Genomic DNA, 21,039 nt, shown 5'->3' on the forward strand with positions numbered 1-21,039 from the left:
TTAATATGATTAAGGCCTTTACACAAAACAAATATTTAAAGTTTTACCAAAATACTTTTATACATTCTAAATTTGTATAGCCTGAAATTCCAGAACAAATAGGTCTCAACAAAGAATCCAAAAGGAAAACTCTTAGTGCTATAGCTTTTCACAATGGTGTACGTACATATGGGAAAGATGCACTGGCTGTGGGAGTTCAATACCCATCAAACTGTTTGATTTATTTTCTAGTGATACTTTGAAAGAAAATAGACAACCCAATTGTTGATCTCTATAAAGTACATTTCCCTTATTATAACATTATTTCTGATCCAAAAAGAAATGCAGTATTTTCAAGCATTACAAATCGTATGTCTAAATGATATAATTACCTAATGAGTAATGATAAATATTATATCTTAATATCTATTACTATACTATTTAATATACAATATACTTAAAGTGATGAACAATTTTCACCTAAAGAATTAGTGGCAATGATGTTGGAAATGGAAAAAGTAAGAGAATTTGCACAAGATAATTCTGGACAAGTTATAAATGAAACAGTAATTTCTGTCTCTGGTTATTTTGGTCAAGCTGAATGATCTGAAATGTTAAAAGCAGCAGAAATTGTTGGAATTAAAGTACTGCAGCTTATTAACAGCTATACTGCAGCCTGCAGGTAAGTCCACATGTGTATATAAAATACCTACCTAATAGGATCAAAAATTACTAATTATTTTAAAACATTTAATCACGGTATTTTTATTAGTATAACTTAAATTATTAAATTGTATTTATGTTGATTCTATCGTATTTTAAATGATACAATACAATTTAAAATTAAAAATACAAGTATATTGTTTTTAGCTACCTTGAATAAAATTATGGTATTTTCCAAATAAAAAGTTTTAATGAAATATTTCCAATGTATATGATGTTTTACAATATGGGTGCATACCTATAGTACTCAAGTATCAGTTGTATCCTATCAAATAGTAAGATCTAATGAACTTCAACCACAACTTACTGTACTTGGACTTTGGAGTAGGGTTTGAACATTCAAATCTTAATAATTTTAACTAAAAGTTATTGTAATATTTAAATGTCTAATCTATTAGATATGACTGAAATTTGGGTGGCTTGGAAATGCAACTACGGTTAAGCGAATACTTAGCAACTAAATTTAATGAATCAAAATTTACACCCAATGATGTAGCTAAAAATTCTCAATCCATGGCAAAATTATTCAAAGAAGCTGGACGGTTAAAGGTTGAATAATTAAGTGAAAATAATGAACATTTTGCCCAAGTAGGTGATGTTAATTATTGTGATATTATGAATTTTATAATACAAATATTTAAAATACAAAATTTTAGATAAAAGGATTAATTGACCAAAGATTTATTTGCTACAGTTACAATTCTAGTTCTAAAAGCTTTAGAAGCGTCAGGACTAACAATTAAACTTATTAAACATGTAAATTGAATATATTTTGTTTTCAAAAATGAATTATAATACTGTAATTATTAAATAATATTTTAGGTTATGTTTTGGTACTAGAGTTCCTCGAATTCAAGACGTTTTAGTTAAATGATTAAAAATTACAGTTGGTTGGTTTTTGAATAATGATGAAACTGTTATTTTAGGAGCTCCATATAAAGCAGTAGAACTTAAACATGTATTTAAAGTTAACAAATTTAATAATTAAGGTATTTCATATATAATTCACTATAAGGTAATTCATCTAATTTTTTGTTTATAAATAGTTTACCAGCAGTTTGTATAAAAACCCATAAACATATAGGTCTCAAACCAAAAATAAAAACAATTAAGACTTTAGAGCATATACATTTACTATAGTATCTAAATTATATACATATTATATTTACTTATATTAAATAGTAAATAAAATGAGCGTCTTCATAATCATTCAAATTCTTTAAAACTATAAACGACGTTCACGTTCAATTTTTAAAAAAAGAGTGACGTTCGTGTATCGTTCACTAACTATGAACATGAACGTTTGAACGTGCATTCATGAACGATGTTCCTTCTAAACATTGCCCTAACTATAGTTACATGTTTATGCTACTGGTTAAACACTGAAGGGTACCGTTACAAGGTAAAATTTCAATGATTTTGTTTCAATCCATACTGCTTTTCTATTCATACCGTTTTAAATTGCTGGCATTTTTTGACATTGATTTTTTTAAATGCATTGTATTGAAAAAAGTGTATCAAAATCAAAATTAAAATTTTATTTTTTATAAACTCTATATTTTATCTAACAATGATATTCACAAAATAATAAATATGTATTGCACAAATACATAGGTCAGGTGACAGGTATATTAATCTTATTTATACAGCCATGTATTGGTATTTATTATACCAATTAACTAATATATAAAGTCATAAGTAATTACATAACTATAATTTTAAAATTGAATCATGACTTTCTGATAGTTTCATTAGTTCTATCAGCTAAATTTTTAGGTTTATCTAATAATGGTGCTAAAAGACGAGCAGCCTGCAAATCAAATTGTGTGTCAATTTCTAAACTTCTATTCATTGGTATGACAACTACTCCTAACCTAAAAATTAAATTGTTTTCAGTTAAAAATAAATAAGTTATTGTAAAGAAAAATTCCAAAATATAAAATACTTACTTCCCTCCCTGGAGCTTATTATTTACAATAAGGTTCTTATGTGCAAAATAAAACATGCCATTTTCAACATATTCTCCATCCCAGTCTTGTCTTCTTGGTCTTTTAGTAGCATCAAAGTTTGATGGCTGCAGCTGACCATCTTATTAATTATCACAAATTTATAAATTTTAATTAATTTAACATTAAAATTTTTAAGACAAATCAATAATAATATTATACCAGAATCCAGTTTCCAACGTAGTTTATGGCTTCGTGTTACTGAAAACACAGATTCAAATTTCTGATTAACTGCCATTTTATATGCTCTAGTCAAATACTCAGCAGTCATAAAAGGTGAGGTACACTGAATGATGGCAAAAATATCCACTTTTTGATGGTACATACTAAACTCTTTTACAGCACTAAGTGATGTTGCTTCATCTGAAGCTGTTTCTGCACTACGGTGAAATACTTTAGCACCTGCTAATTCAGCTTCAGTAGCAATTTCTTTATCATCTGTTGATACCCATATATCATGAAACACTAAAATAAAAAATAAATCATGATACAGAAGTTCTCTGGAGAAACATGGTGGATGTTTTTAATTTGAAAGTAATTTTAAATCTAATTGCCTAAATAAACCATTTTGATCGTAGCTCAAAGCCAAAGGTAAGTTTACCCTAAAGCCAGAAATAGTTAATAGATTTGTTGAAAATAGGTATAACTACCATACCTTACAACACAATTATTTATCTTCACAGTCGTTATAGAAAAGTATGAAATTCAAAACTATTGTTTATAATGAATAATTTGCAAGCAATAGCCAATCAATACAGGTACTTTCAAGTATTTTTATTTTACTTATAAAGATACCATAAAAATGGTAACAAATTAAATATTTATAGTTCCACTTAACAAAATAATTAATAATCATATTTATCATACATCCACAATCATTAATCGTGTCTAAAGATCTTCGGAGGAGAGTAGTGTTTTGTATAATAGCTAAATTTTTTCTGGGTATTCCTTTACTACCACCCCGAGCCAATATTAAAGCTACCACATGAGGCCTGCAACATAAAATATAGTTGGTATAAAATTTAAATAACAATTATTAAAAATATTTTCTTATATGTCAGTACTCACTTATAATTAGATAAATGATTTTGTTCATAAGTAATGTGACTCCAGAGTAGATAAATTGGAATCATAAACAAAATAACACTTGCAGATAAAACTAATAATTGAGAAAAAAGTGCAACCCAATGACTGTTTCTAACAGTCATGATTTCCAAAAACAATTATAATTTAATTATACCTTATTAATAATATAAACATAATTCATACTATTGTTTTTTTTTTAATAAGCCGTCTATTAAACTGATAGATTGCACTGTGAATCTGTGCTAAACTATTTAGTAGTTATTTTATCATCTCCCTCATTGCAGCAAGTGGCTAGGTATTGACCCAGAATAGGGTGCTTCAGGGTTGCTATGGAAACATCAGGGTGAGCAATATAGCAGAAAAAATGACATTTTTTTTTTTAAAAAATGGTTACAAATTGTATTATAATAAAATTGATGTTTACAAAGTATATGGGTTATATAAAATTTGTTTTTAAATACAAATCATGTTTTAAAAACTATTAATATTAAACCTATAGTACAAACCATCACCTTTTACATTTTTGACGAAAAATGTTTTAGTTAATAAGCTTTATATAGTATTTTATTTATCCTAGTTTAAGGGCCGGATAGATTTATCTAAGATATACAATTAAGTGAATGTTTCAAGCAATTACAAGGTAATTCATACATATAAAAATTAACAAATAAAAGACGTAATATAAATTAATCAATATAAAAATCATGTAAAAATATATATTAATATAATATTAGGCATATATAAAAGTTAATAATAAATGGTATTTTAGCCAAAAATGGCATATGGAATCTTTTACATAAAAAATTAAAACACATATAAGCTGATCTATGACATAAAATACAATTTAGTTTAAAATATTAGTTAAGTATAAAAATAATAATAAATAATTTAATTGACTAAAGTATATACAAATAAAATTTGTCACTAAGAAAAAAAATATAAATAGAAAATTTCACAATATTATAAGAGATCTTAACTTTATATTACATTTTTTACAACATATCATAAAGAAAAAATTCAAATTAAATTAGAAACACTGCAAATTGATGAACCGAGAAAACAAATTAAATAATGGATAATTTAACAATAATTTAATTTTTTAATAAATACATAAAAGGAATGTTTTTGAAGTAAATTTTTATCATATTGTAATATAAAAATACAATATTTCATTAGTTTATAAAACTATTAAGTAATAATAGCACATAAAAAATAAAGACATTTCATTTGAAAATAGTTATACATTTTTAGTATGAATTAAATAAGTATAAATATGATTTTATGTACAACCATTATCAATAATAATTAACATATAAATGTAATACAATTAAAGGAGTTTAAAAATATATTGAATTTAGTGATATTACGACAAAATAGAATAACATTTAAATACACAACAAAAAGATGATAAATTTTATCAAAATTGAAACTTAATAAAATTCATCATTAAATAGCATTTATTATTTTTTAAATAGTGCCTATTATCTTTATTGCTTAACTAAGGCACCATTAATAAATTTGTATTAGGAATGGTGAAGTGCCATTATTATGTTATAAATTAGTAAGTGTAAAAAAATATAAAAAGACGTGATAGCCATGTCAGAATGTTACCTGAATAACAGGTACAACATAAATTTTGAGTCATATTAATCAATTTGTATCTTCGTTAGTAGTAAATAACTAAAATTAATATTAAGACTTTAAACTTATCAAAATATATGACGTGAATTATGTCAACATTGATTTAATGTAGTGTCAATTGCACCCATCATTAGTTATCACATTATGCAGCTGTCTCTACTTCTAGGTCTTCCATAAGAGCTAAAGGAGCTCTATGTATCTAGAAAAAAAAAAAAACATTATATATACAATATACATCAAAACACACAAATATAATAAATATTATTTAAGCAAAAATAAGAAAAGAAAAGCCTCTACATAGATTAAAATCTAAGTTAATATATTGATATATTTTATGAAAAAAATAAAAATTATAACTGTATTAGTTGTCCATTATATTTTACACGACAGAATTGTAAATATATAAATAATTAATATATCATATTTAATTTAAAAAAAATATGTTCAAGGTATCCCATAATAAATTTTATACAGTAAAAAAAAAGAATCTTAAGTGGTCTACTTTAAATTATTAGTAAAACTTTGTGCACTATGAAATTAGAAATAAAGTACTGAACCATAACAATTAAATTTCACGAATACCTTACAATTTGCCTTTTGCATAAGTATGATTAATTATTAAATTGTATACATAAATATTATGATCAGGGCTCAGGACTTAAAGTACTTGCTAATTTTTAAGGATTGACTTAAAATGTAGCATAATGCTATGAAAGTGTATGCCATGTTATAATACGTTTAATTATGAAGTTTGAAAGTGCTTTTTTTTCGCTTGTTTCAGCGATTTTTCAAATATTATAATAAAATTATTTCCAGTTTTTCTGATTATTTGACCAGTATTTCTAAGTTTTTATAATGATTTCAACTATTATAAATATTGTTTACATTTCATTTTTCAAAAAATCCATAAAATCCTTAAAGTCTCGAAAGTGAAGTTTAATATATTTTATAATATAAAGATAAAGATTTATTTTTATTTTGTTCGAATTTTTTAGTTTTTTGATAAAAATTTATGTTTTTAAGAGCATATTAAGCACTTATTTTGATGATTTTAAGTTCTTTAAGCCCCGAGCCTTGACTGTATTATGTTAAAAATATATTTTATATTTTAATATTATATCATATAATTTTTGTATGTACATTTTTAGTCTCCCTTACACCAAATATAATTAGAAAAATAATTAAATATTATGAGATTTTTAAACATTTATTAACATTAAAATATAGACATATTTTTAGATAACAAATAACAACCATAATCCTTATTCCTTGTCAAATAAAATTAAAGAACTGTTAAATGATCACCCACACCAATTATCCACCTCTTCTTCATTTAAAATATATATTAAATTGATTACAGTTAATAGTATTTTGATACTACTAGTAAGCTGGACTAAGTATGTAGCAGAAATTAGCAAAGAGCAATTTTGGATGAGCGCATAAATTCAGACAATTTAAGAAGGTTGTCTAATCTGCTAATCACATACAGAAGTGAAAATTAGAAGTGTGATTAAACTTATTAGCCATCACATAGCCATATATCTTTTAGGGCTGGCTAACCTCAAATTTGGACTGTGTCGGTGGATCATCTTCTACAACTAAACTTGTGGATATATCTGACAAACGAAAAAAACTATTTAGGTGCGAATACTAAACTACATAACGATTTAAATAAAAATACACAACAAAAACTAAAAGCTATATCAAAATATAATTCATATTTTAATTTAATTCTGATCGATTTTAGGTAATTAAAACATAAATATAAAATTACAGAAATGTACTCACTATCAACCGTGATGGTTTCATTAGTAATAACTGTAGTAGAATTTGACGTTTTTACAGTGGTTGTAGTAGTAGATGACAATTCATGTTTAGTGACCGTTTTCTGATGATTATTAACATCAAGATTATTTGATGTTGATGTGACATTTAGATTAGTATTTGAACTATAAATAATCATAAATATTAAATAATTAATATATTTAAACAAGCACATATGATAGAATTTATATATTACAATATTTCCTTACCTTCCCAAATGGTCTTTGATGGAGTCTATGGTAATATCACCGACTGAGAGATCATTGCTATTGTTTAATTGTGAATTACTATCACAATTTTCTTGAGTACCATTTGTTAATCCTACAATATAAAAAAAAAAGTGCGTAAGTGGATGTCACTCTGCTGTACAGTAGGTTACAAGAGGATCACTATAATGGATGATATTAAATTTGAATTCAATAATATATCATTGTATAATTCTCCAGTTGTAAAAATTGTCTAGTTGACAACTAGTAAACTATTCAGATATAGGGCTATTTATAGACAATACAAAAGGTTTGTGGACATTCATTAAGTGTTTACTAACAAATTAAAATTTACACAGCTGAAATGAAAAAACTAGATGATATAACATTAATTAAATGTACCTACATTTACAGTATACTCTATGTATGATAAGCTAGATAATATTTGATTTAGATTTTGGTAATTTTTTACATTTATAATGTTTATACCCAACAACAATGATTTTCTGGTATGTGATAATAAATAGTAATATCAAACAAAAAAAGCAGCTGAGGGGGTAATGCTCTACTAGGTTGCAAGTGGCCAAATGGGTAACTGTAATAGATATTATATGGTGTTAAATTTGAATTCAATATAATATCATTGTAGATGAAAAATGATTTTGAGTGGAGACGGTTGTACCTAGGATATTTTATATTATTTACATATTATCATACTGGTGCATAATAATATACTTTAAAAGTTTTAAGTACCCACAAATAATATTTATCAAATCCAACAATATAACTAAAATTGTTATGCTTAATTACTTAAGATGTAATTTTGTCCAAATTTGAACTAAAAATAACAATACAAAAGACTGTGTTTTATAGAATGGACTAATTATCGTTAAGATAGATATTGTATGACAGATGTTTTTTTTATAATACATACCATTTACTTTTGGAAAATCGTCTTGTTCGTCATCAGTGTAACCATTAATAGGGGTAATAGAACGACTATTTGATGGACGATCTCTAGTAGGTAAATTCAAAGAACAATCAACTTGAGTGACACTAGTAGCAGATACTGAAATTCGTTGCAGTTCACTACTTGAATGTAAATATAAAGCTTCACCATAACGGGTGAATGCTAAACTTGAAATACCGCTATAAACCGAATATGTAATTAGTTTGAATACGCACTAATATAATTATTGAGCAATATACTTAATATCTTCTCTACGAATAACTGCAGCATGTATTTGTCTTCGAAGATCTGGTACACTAAGTACTATTACTTCACCTAAATTAGTTAAACAAAGAAGACAGCTTTCTGCATAATCACTTGTCTTAAAATAGGCCATTGACATTCGGCGAACTCGTGCACCTTCAGCTGCAGTTAGTTTAAGTTTGCATACAGGTTTTAAATTAGGCAAGGAAAATATCTAAAACAATAGATCAAACAAATTAAAACTATATTTAATGATTATTTGTCATACATAGTATATATATATCCATATTTAAAAATATTACCTTAAATTGTTCTTCCGATGCAATAATGACTTTGTGAGGACCACATATATCTAAAGGTTTACCCGGAGTGCTATTTTCTTGAACTTCAGTGACTGAACGATTGTCTGCATCAATCACAGTTATCCCAATAACAGGTGCACGATGTTTTAACTGAACTTCTTTTCCTAGTTGTGCAGTGACTCTTCTTTCTTTTCGTTTATCATTTGGAGGTATACTAATAGTAAAAATATACACAGAACCATTGTTGGTACCAGCCCACATTGTTGGAGTAATATGTGAAGCTAAATTAGTAAATAATAAATATGTTAAAATGTTTGTCCATAATAATTGAAAATTGGACTTATTATTTAAATAAATTACCTGTAACAATAAATGTTTTTGTAAAACTCAAACAACGAACCATACTTCCCAATGCATCATCAACTGGTCTGGCTTCAATTGCTCGTTCAACAGGTCGTGCTTCCATTGGAGATATTGGTCCAGTACTAAATTATTATTATTGTTATTTTTTTTTTTTTTTGATCAAGAATAAAATTATAACTTATAATAATTATATAATTATATATTATATATTATTATAATAACTTATAATAAATGTATTTCATATAACATAAAATTAAAAGTACAAACTTTTCTCGTTTTTTGTCCGGTGTAATGCTTGTTCCTCTTTTATCATTTACTATTCTGGTAGAATTTCTTCCTTTTCGCAGTCTTCTAAATGACTCCCTTAATGACTTTTTAAACGATTTTCTCCTAGAAATAGGAGTATCTCCAGCAGTGGACAAATCTAAATTTAAAAACATAAAACAAAAACTATTATATTTTATGACACACAGTATATGTTCAATATGTGCCACCAAGACGATCAACTAATTAAGTACAGACAATGTTTTGATACGGATCTATTAACAAGCATAATACATTGTTTTAAATTATTTCAAATGATACACAATAAGTGATAAGCTTAACATTTCTTTTTAAGAGGACGCCACATCCACATGTGTGTTGTTTCCGTCTTACATGTGCGTAACATCAGTATTTAAAGATATACAAACAATTTACAATTTTATAAATACTCATAACTCACTTTAAAATTAAAATACAATAAGAATATAACCTAGATAATAATGTTACCTTTAATTTTTATAAGAGGTCAATTCAATTTAAATTTCAAACTAATGGAGCTAAATTGGAACAACTGAGCGTACAATTTGCTGTTACACACTTTTAAGACAAAAACAACACATGCAGGTGTGGCATCTCTTAAAATAAAACAAAAATTGGTATAGTGAAATAATTTTTTGAATAATCTTTATATATTGCTATAATAAGTACCTAATCAATATCCAAATATTTTTTTAAAACTTATTTTGACATTATTAAATGTAATACTATATCTCTTTATATTTGTATTACTAATTAATTAAAAACATACTTCTATGATTTTTAATTTGACAAAAAATATTAAACCAATACTAATTACAGTAGGTCATTCAATAAACAAATACCTACAACACATTTAAAGTATATATTTACTTAGGTATGGTATATAATACATAATAATTATTACCATTGGGATTTAAAGTGCATTTTGTTAAAACAGGAGCTTGTCGATAATAGTCATAAAGTACTAAGCCATGAGCAGTACCAGCAGCAACCAAAGACCAATTGGAATGTAAAGCAACAGCTGTAATTGATGCAGGAGGGTATACTTGTAAAACAGATGAAGGTTGAAATCCAGCTTTAAATGTAAGACAAGTCATGTTTTTTCCATTATTATTATTAGCTTCATCTCCAGTCTGTTTTAAACTTAAACGTTCATGACCTTTCCACACAAAACTTTCCCCAACGACATTCATTTGAACAGCCTGGATAACAAAATATTAATTCATTTTCAATAAAATACAACTGAAAATATTTACCTTTATTTCATTAGAAGATGGCTGATCATTAAATTTGGCAATTATAACATGGCCAGCTGTACCAGCAACAATCATTGTTGCAGTTCGAGGACAAAGAATAACTTTTTTAATTGCTAATCGAGGATCATCAGAATAAGGATCAAAATTTCCAACTTTCCTAAATGGTGGCCACTCTTCTTCATCTTCTTCTGGAGCTACACTATTACTGGAACGGTTATCTGCATCATCACCAACTAACACCCATGATGATTTAAATACATGTATTGGTAATAATGGAGTTGAATTTGCAACCCACAATTTTACAGAACCATCTTCATGGCCAGTTATTAAAAGATCTCTACTTTGTTCATCTTCAATATTTGCTTCGCCGCCATCTACTGGCCATTCCTAACAATATTAATTTTAAATGTTATTCAACATAAGTAAATATTTGATGATAAAATAATAAATAAAATTTTAAATATTGACTAAAACTGTTAAAAATGAATTTAGACTGACATTTGAAGAAAAGTTATTCTCATTTTGTAAGTTTCCAACAGCAATTAAATTGTTCCAAAGATCTTCATTTAAATCAGAAACAAAAGTAGTAAACGTGATAGCGCTTGCATGGATAGAAACTAGATAAGGTAATTGAACTAATGGCCAATCTTCAGTAGATAAATCAATACAGACTATTTCTTCTTCAGCCAGAATAATAAGGAAGCTACAGCCTAAAATAAATGTTAACATTTAATTTATAATTAAAAAAGTTAAACTGATTTTAGAGTTTTTTTATAGTACTCTTGCAATTACCTTTTTCATCGACTGAAGCAGTAGTTGTGAAAAAATCAATAACTTTTGAAGTAAGCTCAAAAGCTACATGTTTAGAAATTCCCAATCGAACAGTAACTGCATGGCGATCACCATAGCATGCCCGTGGCATACCACCAGAAAATATTAGTAATTGTTCGCTAATAAAAAATAAATCATTAATATTAAATTATAATAATTTTAATTAATTTATATACTTGAGGTCTTGAGCAGATTGTTGGCAAACTATTTTAGTAATGGGTTTGCACGGAAATGGGCCATAAATTGTCTTTGTATTTTCATTTTCATCAGATGTTTCACTTATTTTCCAAAGTGTTACAGATCCATCATTATGAGAGGAATAAAAACTTTCCCCATTTTCTTCCCAACATACACTTTCTACTTGTTGACTACTTACAAATGTCTAAAAAAAAAAAAAGTAGAAAAGGAACAAATAAATAATATACCTATTATATTGTATAATGTTAGTACGTAAACATAAAATCTTAATTTAGTTTTCGTGATACATACTAATTTAATATAGAACTAATAAAATTAAGTATATTTTCTTACTTTTACAGCAACTGCATTTAAGCGATCCCATAAAACAATTAGTCCTCGACTATAGGCTATCAAAATATGATTTGGATTTCCTGGTTGTTCTGCTATTACTTCAACTGCACCAGGATTCTTTTTATACTCATCTGAAACTCTAAACACAATTTATAATAAAACATAATAACATTTTAAATATGCTAATAGTTCATTTTACATACTTCTGCATAACTACATCTTGGTAAATTATATTATCTGACAATTCAAATGTTGACAAATCAATAAAAAATATATTTCCTCCTTCAGTTCCAAGTAATAAGTTTTCACAACTAGATTCCAAGCATATAGATGATATTTGTTTAAGCCTACAAACCATTTCATATTTAAATTATCAATTGAATTAATTTAAAAAATGAAAACAATTTCAACACCCACTTTCCCTCTAATAAGTATGATTGAACTTCATCAATGGCCGTGTCATTTATTTCCCAGTAATGAAGACTATTGTCATCTGACAATGACACCAAACGACCCTGAATAAATTGTTTTATATCATATTCATTATCATTTTTATTTAATTTAATAATCTTAATATCAAAATATTTGTAGAATAGTTACTTGGTTTGGTACAAATATTAACTTTGTAATTGCATGATCGGAACATGGTAAATGACCATAGAATTCAACACCAGTCTTACCCAACCTATGTACATTTTGTTAAGAAAAATATGTTTGAAAGGATTGCATTTTATATCATTTATAAAAGTACAATGATACCCGCATCGTATAAAAATGTAAATTATACTAAACTCAAATTTATTCATTGGGTATAAAGTACATTATAATACACAAAAATTGTGTGTGTAATTTGGTGCTCTAAGACAGTATTTCTCAACCTTTTTGATACCACGGAACACCAAATAATGATATTTTTTTCATGCGGAACCCCTTTAAAAATTATCTTTAGAGTACAGGCCGCCAGCGGTCTCTCTCTCTTGCGATTTTAAGCTTTTGCGGAAGCCTAGTTAAGAACCACTGCTCTAAGACATAAGTAAATGGCAAGTTTTCAGAATTAATTAAGACATTTAAGTAAAAGGATACACTTTAATTGATCCAGTTGAAGTTCCAATTGCCATAATACGTAATAATGGGTCCCATGAAAGAGCTGTTGGTTTATTTGGAAACCCATACTGTAGAGTCTGAAATATAAATTATATATAGTTAATGTTAATTTAAAATAATAGTTTAATAATGACTGAATTCAAATTGTTATATTTCTGTCATAAAATGTTTATTATTGGTTTAAAATAATTTTAACATTTTGAGAATAGTTAGTAATGAATCAATCTTAAAATAATGTTCAGTTTAACATCACCATTCGGGATTCAACATAGTTAATTATCAGTAAAAATTAGGCATTGAAAATAGATAATAACGAGTTTACACAAAGCACATTGCTTATTGTTAAGTACTAAACAAACTTCAAAAAATTGAAATAGTCAGTAGTGTAATAATTACCCTCCTGAAGGCAAACAAGTCTTTTTGTATCTTCTGCCTCTCAACTGAGGGCTGTTGGCCTTTGCCTCGGATGAATTTGAGCATATTGGTAACGGACAATGGTACTTCCTTGATCCTAAGCAAAAGAAGGGATGATATATTGATATGTCAAAAACACTGTTGGTGACGTCTGTCGACGGGTACATGGATAAATACCAGATGTTTGGTGAACTTACCCTGTATTCTGTCGCCGGGGTTCGCTATCAATGAGTTCAACAATACCTATACACTGGCATCGTCGGGAAACATGAATTTTTAGCAGTCACCAAGACCGTCAACAAATTGCACCGCTACAACAGTGAACAGACTTCTGTCACTACAACTGCTGAATGCTGATGTCGGTGCTCGGTAGGCCTGTTCAAACACGATTATAATTTATAAGATTACGACTTGGACGATAACAGAATATCGTGCGGCGCGCGCCACTTACACCGTACACGTCGACTGTGTTCAGCTGAAACGAATACCAGGTAACCTGGTACCGATGTACGCGCGCCGGTTGTTCGCTGTCGATTTTACCTGAGACTGGTCCTCCGCAGTCGTTTCCCGTCCGGACATAATATCAAAAGTCACACAAGTCACAACACAACTACGACTACCGACGACGAGTGCAGCTGCTGTGAGCGAGGCGCGGCTGGTACGAGCGAATCTCGAGAACCGTTTGGTTCCTTCTGACCAGACGACCAGAACTTTACTCTGGAGCCAACGAAATGAAAACACAAAATCGGCGGCTATCAGCTCCCCACCGCAACAGTGCAACACACGGCACACACGCGCAATAATAATTATTGTGTATATTTTGTGACTTGTGTCGTTTTTGTCCACATCTCTCTTTCTCTCTCTCTCTCTCTGTCCGTTTTCTTTATATTATGTGGTTCAACAACCTCCCCACCACGCGTTACAAGGAGGTTGAAGACCCCTGGGCCTGCGTGAGGTGCGACGTTGATTTCTCGACGACGTCCGCCTCCACCTATATGACGTCGTGCGGTTGTAGTGGTCATGGGTATACGGCTAATATTAAAGAGAATTACGCACACGCCCGCGTATATTAATAAATTATACAGACAATAATATTATGTTAATTGGGTTCACTTTATACAAGGTGATTCTTTATGCAAACTGATAACCAAACCTTTTTCCCGGTAAATTGTGTTTTTTTTTTTTTATATATAAAATTTGAAGTCATCACAATGCCTTCACTGACGTTTGTTGTATTTGAAAAAAATTGTATTTCCGTTCAGGCACGTCGTTTAAAGTTGTTTTAGTTTTAATCTTTTAAAACGACGAGAACACATCAATTTATTTTGTTACATGGGTCCCCTGAAACAGAATATCATTCCAGGTAGGTATATTTATAGCTACTGCTGCAGTAGATTTTGACGAAGGCGCATAAGTTGACATTTGTTAGATCCTATTTTTCAATATCTTCTCACCACAATATACATAATACATTCACCCAGAAAATTATTACTATATCGCAAAAGAATCGCTCTGTATATACCTATGTACTATATTATGTATATTGCCCCGTGTTCGTTCCGCTATGGTTGCTTATACATTATACTATACAGTAACTAACCGTACCGCAGCCGCCAAACAGTCCGGGTCTTGACAAAAATATATAATATATAATAATATGTATACGATTTAGTCGGTTTATATTCATATACACGTATACAGGTATTATAAATAAATATAAATAATATATATATATATGTGTGTATGTGTAACTGTGTGAATATATACGAGGCTATATATTATGTGTATAAAGTATGATATTATTTGTGCGATGTATGGGTACCTATGATGTGTAATGTGTTATATAAAATAATACATATAATAACGTGACGAGTACACACGTATTGCGTTTATAAGACCTCGGACAGGTTGTGATGCGTGTACAAGTATTGTCATTGTGTATAGGCACGATTTTACTGTACCGTCTGTACCTAATATATACCTATATGCTCGATATGGCTGTATATAATATATAATATATATATATGTTTTAACGAATTAGACGAGACCCACGATCACTGGTAAAATATAATAATAGTAAAAATATGTAACAGTGACTGTATAGTGTATACATCTATACCTATATATTGCCTGTTATAATCTATATATAGTACCCCCTCCATTTCAGCATTCGTTACAAGAATATTATTATTTTATTTTTATTTTCATGTTTTACTCTTATTGTATAATAATATATCTAGGTAGTATATACAATATACAGGTAAAGGTATATCCGATAGGTACAATTGTGCCAAATAAGAGTGCATCGTCCAAGTTCGAACAGACGATCTATCGATAGATACTCATAAGAAACCTACTATTTCTGAAATGAACTCCATTATTATAAAAATGATCAGAGTTAAACCTACAATTCTACGAGTAATATACAGTGGTCCGTGACTATAGTTTTATTATTTTAATATTTAGCTACAAAATAATACATGATTATTTATAGTCAATGTAGCCTGTATTGTAGGCGCTCGTAGATATTTAAATATATTTTACTTAATATGCTTGTCGCTTATATTTTATGATTCAATACTCTAAAATTTATATATTATAATATATTTATATTGTATTCATCTATAATTTTGAAAACTTACAAAATCAGTAGGAGTAGGTAGATTTATTTTTATTTTTTGAAAATATATAATATTATATTCTGCAGTACCTATTGTTATTATTGTTATTAATAATTACTCGTATGTTCCAATTACACATTATGTCATATTAAATATGGTATTAAATCACTATAGGTAATCTTCAGACGAAATATTTTACGGTTTTAGATATAGGTGGGTACCTAGTTTTGAGCTTTAAGTTTTATAGGTATATCTATGTACAATAGAAATAATTTTAAATTCAAAACTGTGTAGCCATTAAGCCATACGGAATTTAATCAAAACCATTAATTTTCAGCTGTATTTATCCAAATTATTATTTGGTATAACCATTGATTATAAATATATATTTATAATCAATGGTATAACGTATAAATAATAGAAAAAAGTCGTATTACTGACCCCAGGCTTATTAGACCCCACTAAACTCTATCTACCGCAAGTATATACCTTTTGGAATTTAATACACGTACCTACCTACACAATAATAAGCTAAATTTTAAAATGAACTGAAAGAAGCCCAAAGGTTTCATATGTTGATATTTACACGACATAATATTACGGAACAGTTTTATTTGCTTATACGGTATACATTTATACCTCGTTTCATGCACTATCTTAAAATAGAGAAGCCCTAATCGTCTATATGTTTAATTAGACAATATACGTTGTCTTGGCAAATTGCTATATACATAATTACCATATAACTTATTTGCCTTATTAATATATATAGGTACATATTACATAGTATGTACTATATACCTAAATCAATACGTTATGCACATATATAATATGTATACACATTGTATAATATACTTATATACTAACTGTCAAATATCTAATTAAGTATAATATATACTCTATGCATATACTATGGTTTAAAATGTAATACGTACATGTATATTTTGCAAATTTATACCCCATAATATAATTATTATGTAATAGGAAGGTACCTAATACTTACATCAAAAATATTTAATATGTATATCGTATATACGTATATGTGTATTATTACTGTATTGTGTAGGTATTAAGTATTATATTATGTGTGGGTATTGTAATTAGTAATTACTATAATGAGTATGATTTAAATGCAAGTTATCGAAGACTAAATCGGATGAATGTATAATAGATATTGAAATATATGCGATACATATAATTAATTAATTATCCTTTTAATAAAATACTTCTATAGATCTTCTACAATATATTATTAAAATATAATACAGTGAAATTATATTAATCGTAAACACACTTACACACAGGGCTAGATTTAGAGGAGGGCTGAGTGGGCTGCAGCCCAGGGGCTCCCACAAATTCAGAGCCCCACCAATGTTATGATATTTAAATTAGGATACAGAAAAAGTATTTTATTTATATATTAAATACTCATGTTTACACATAATGCAATTAAATAATATTGACCATTTAAAAAATTTAATTTTACTAACTGTAATAATAGATGTATTCGTGTTAGTTGACAATGAACGGTGTCTAAGAATCTAGATAAGATAGGTTTTTATGCCATCCGTAATCGGTGTTGATTTACAAAACGTTATTGATAAGTTTGTACAAATAAAATTAAGAAAAGTTCCAGGCATTTAATTTTAATTACCTGGCATTATGATGATATTACTTTATTTTATACTTTATATAGTTATACTTGATTTGATTGTTTTTTGTTTTTATAATTAAATAAGTAGTTAATTGTTACTACTATAGTAGTATACTAAATATGATAATAAATGTTATTTAATAAGTAAAAAATATATTTTCTTATTTATGTTTAAGGGGCCCCCACAATGCATTCCGCCCAGTGGCCACCACATACCTATAATCCACCCCTGCTTACACACATAATTATGTTTCAACAATAAGTATGATTTTTTTCGGAAATATTTTTCAACTGTGACCATTTTTAAGATTTTACTTTTTTGATTATTTACATAATTTTTAATTTCATACAATAGACGGTAGAACATTTTAATTAAATTTCAATGTATAACAATTGAATTTTGAACTAGTTAATAAGTTGTAAATTATAAATTTATAACATATTACAATATTTTATGTAAGTATTAAATGTGTAGATATTATTGATATGAATACATTATAAATATTATAATCTGTAGTGGATTGATGCTGTGTGACACGTATAATAGTAGGTATAACCCACAAACGGAACAAACGATGTCTTAGCTAGAAATATCGTTAGTTAAGGGAGGGGGAAGCAACCAATTGTATTTTTAAATTTTTACTGCAATTTAAAATCTTGTTAAATATTAATATATTCAATTAATAAATCTAATTATACATTATGAATTTACGTATTGTGATTTGTGAGTACATCGAGTATGCATGTATTGTAAATTTCTATTTATTAATAATATGTAAAAGTAGCAAAATTAAGTTAATAAGTATACCTAAAACCTAATTAATTAAAACTTTTAATTGTTTTTTTCACACTTTGCCTATGGTATTTAAAGTACTTGACACTTGTGTATAATTATTTGGTAATATATATATCTTCATTAAGTTCAACGGCTAACGATTCTAAGTTTTAGTACATCTATTTATTTTTATTTATTTATTAAGTATAAATGGGAGTGACTAGTGAGTCCAGGTTACAGTTATGGTGTAATGAATTCACTAATGATGACAAAAAAGTACATAATATTAAATTTAAAGTGTGGAACATGAATATATGAATAATAAACAATCAAACAAAATAACATTTAATTTATAAGGTAGCTATATATAGTATCTGTAATGTATGATATTAGTATAGTATTGGACATTGGTATAATAATAATAACTAATAAGGTTTCATTTGGAAATAAAATATTATGCAGATAAGTATTAAGTAGACAACCGTGTAGTCTGTAGATACAATTATATAAACCTATTACATTTACAGGTACACCGTAGACAATAATATACATTAAAAATTAAATCATTGTTTACATATCGTACAACATCCTCCAGTAAAACAGTTTGATGATTCTCAGTAATTTTGTCTTCATAGATCGATTTCATTTTATTATTATGTTGTGATATTGTATACCTAAATAATAAATACATATTATAACACTATTATACCTATATAATACAAGTATATTGCACCAAACAGTAATGTTTTATAAATATTTCATACAATGTTTACAGTTTATGAACTTCTATATTCTTCTACGTTTGGTATTGTAAGAATAATATAGGATTACGATTACACTAAATATTTACATTATAAAACAAGAATTTATAAATTAAACTGCTAAATATTGATTGAATTTTGAAGTAATAATAGATATACACGAATAATTATTTAATATAAGAATAGTTAATAATTAATTATCTAATTATTATATTAAAATCTTAAATAGATATTTTAAAATAAGTAAATACTATAATTTTTTTTCAAACTTGTTTAGTAATGATTTAAAATTACGTAAAAATAATTCTAAAATCAATTTTTCGACAACATGAATTTTACTTAAAAGTCATCTTTATATAGAGGCGAATGAGACGATAACATGATATAATATGAACTATGCAGGTACCAGTATAGGTTATTTTTATTTTTATTAATCTTAATTAGGTAGCACACCTATGCACACATTAAGGGAAATGGAAGCAAGCAACATTTTAAAATGTAGAATGGTTTAAGTTAGTGTCTAATAAGATTGGGTTGCTATTGTTTTTACAAAGAACTAAAACTGTTTTTATTAATACAATAAATTTTTTTACATTCTGAGTGGGGCGATAAATGTATTGATTTTACAACGATGAACATTTTTTTTATTTTTTGAGACCTCCATTTGACGTATATGGCGTACATGATAAATAGTCGAGTCGATATAATGCTCTGATTTTAAACTTTGTTAGTGTTTTCTGAAATTGGATCTAGTACCTATCTAGTTGACACTAAAAAAAAATTCAGTACTTTTAATAACTTTTGAGTTTTGAGAAAAAAAAACAATTAAGGAAAAGAGGATTTTTTACTCAATGCTCGTTTTTGACATAATAGATTTTGTTTTTTTGGTGTAACCGTGTAACTCAAAAACAAATAAGTAGTGAAATAACCGTAGATTCTTGAAATCAGCACAAAACGTTGATATTATTATTTTCTGTACATGATAAAAAAAACATTTTGTATATACTCTATTTTTGAGTTTAATGGGTATAGATGGAACTACTATATTCGAACGTCTGGTGGCGTCGTCGAACTAGAGATGTGTTAATACTTATTACTAGGGCAGAGGACTTGTAGCTCTAAAAAAGCTCTTAATATGCAAGCACTATGCACTAAAAAACCCCATAATATGCACTTAAAATTTTTTTCTATCCTAATTTTAATCCTAATCGAATAAAAGCTCGCATGGTGTACACACGTATCTATTGGGGCGAGACCGTTTTCGACCAAAAACATACTCTTCCCTTTTCGATCGATTCACTTTTCGACAAAATTAAAAAAAGACTGATTCCCTTTTCGGCCAAAACAAAAATTTATAATATAATATATGTAAAAAAAATAAAATAATTGCTGCTACATAATATAGTTTTTAATAAGTTGCATAAAATGTTGTAAAATAACAATACC

At 27.5% G+C, this 21,039-nt stretch overlaps 2 protein-coding genes across 4 annotated transcripts; both read right to left on the reverse strand.

The window, feature by feature from the left end:
* Positions 1-2,219: 2,219 nt before the first annotated feature.
* On the reverse strand, positions 2,220-4,065 carry Csas (CMP-sialic acid synthase). The gene is made up of 5 exons (XM_015522271.2): positions 3,777-4,065; positions 3,576-3,700; positions 2,871-3,173; positions 2,652-2,790; positions 2,220-2,576 (listed from the first exon to the last, which is right to left on the reverse strand). Exons 1-5 carry the CDS (start codon positions 3,914-3,916, stop codon positions 2,432-2,434), a joined length of 852 nt encoding a protein of 283 aa, XP_015377757.2. The 5' UTR covers positions 3,917-4,065; the 3' UTR covers positions 2,220-2,431.
* A 925-nt stretch (positions 4,066-4,990) lies between these two features.
* l(2)gl (LLGL domain-containing protein l(2)gl) lies at positions 4,991-14,574 on the reverse strand. 3 transcript variants are annotated; one of them, XM_089221339.1, is made up of 22 exons: positions 14,323-14,574; positions 13,980-14,157; positions 13,765-13,879; positions 13,348-13,445; positions 12,865-12,949; positions 12,682-12,779; positions 12,468-12,611; positions 12,265-12,403; positions 11,910-12,115; positions 11,695-11,852; positions 11,401-11,612; positions 10,903-11,289; positions 10,551-10,848; positions 9,611-9,767; positions 9,341-9,465; positions 8,981-9,261; positions 8,675-8,892; positions 8,400-8,614; positions 7,469-7,580; positions 7,224-7,384; positions 6,996-7,051; positions 4,991-5,634 (listed from the first exon to the last, which is right to left on the reverse strand). In XM_089221339.1, exons 3-22 carry the CDS (start codon positions 13,846-13,848, stop codon positions 5,578-5,580), a joined length of 3,291 nt encoding a protein of 1,096 aa, XP_089077465.1. In that variant the 5' UTR covers positions 13,849-13,879; positions 13,980-14,157; positions 14,323-14,574; the 3' UTR covers positions 4,991-5,577. The 3 variants fall into 3 exon arrangements, with proteins under 3 accessions (XP_089077465.1, XP_089077464.1, XP_089077466.1); XM_089221338.1 differs by having other exon boundaries at positions 14,234-14,574; XM_089221340.1 differs by lacking the exon at positions 6,996-7,051 and having other exon boundaries at positions 14,234-14,573.
* Positions 14,575-21,039: the final 6,465 nt, after the last annotated feature.

The sequence above is a fragment of the Diuraphis noxia genome, unplaced genomic scaffold (genome assembly GCF_037042655.1).
Source record: "Diuraphis noxia isolate RWA-SAM2 unplaced genomic scaffold, SU_Dnox_SAM2 contig0002, whole genome shotgun sequence".
In the NCBI taxonomy this organism is placed as follows: domain Eukaryota; kingdom Metazoa; phylum Arthropoda; class Insecta; order Hemiptera; family Aphididae; genus Diuraphis; species Diuraphis noxia.

Excerpts from the sequence above, each read along its gene's own strand:
- Csas (XM_015522271.2), bottom strand. The coding sequence starts at position 3,916 with ATGACTGTTAGAAACAGTCATTGGGTTGCACTTTTTTCTCAATTATTA. Across the intron at positions 3,174-3,575 it reads CACGATTAATGATTGTGGAT|TGTTTCATGATATATGGGTA; the intron begins GTATGATAAATA and ends TTTTTATTTTAG. Across the intron at positions 2,791-2,870 it reads ACGTTGGAAACTGGATTCTG|ATGGTCAGCTGCAGCCATCA; the intron begins GTATAATATTAT and ends ATAATTAATAAG.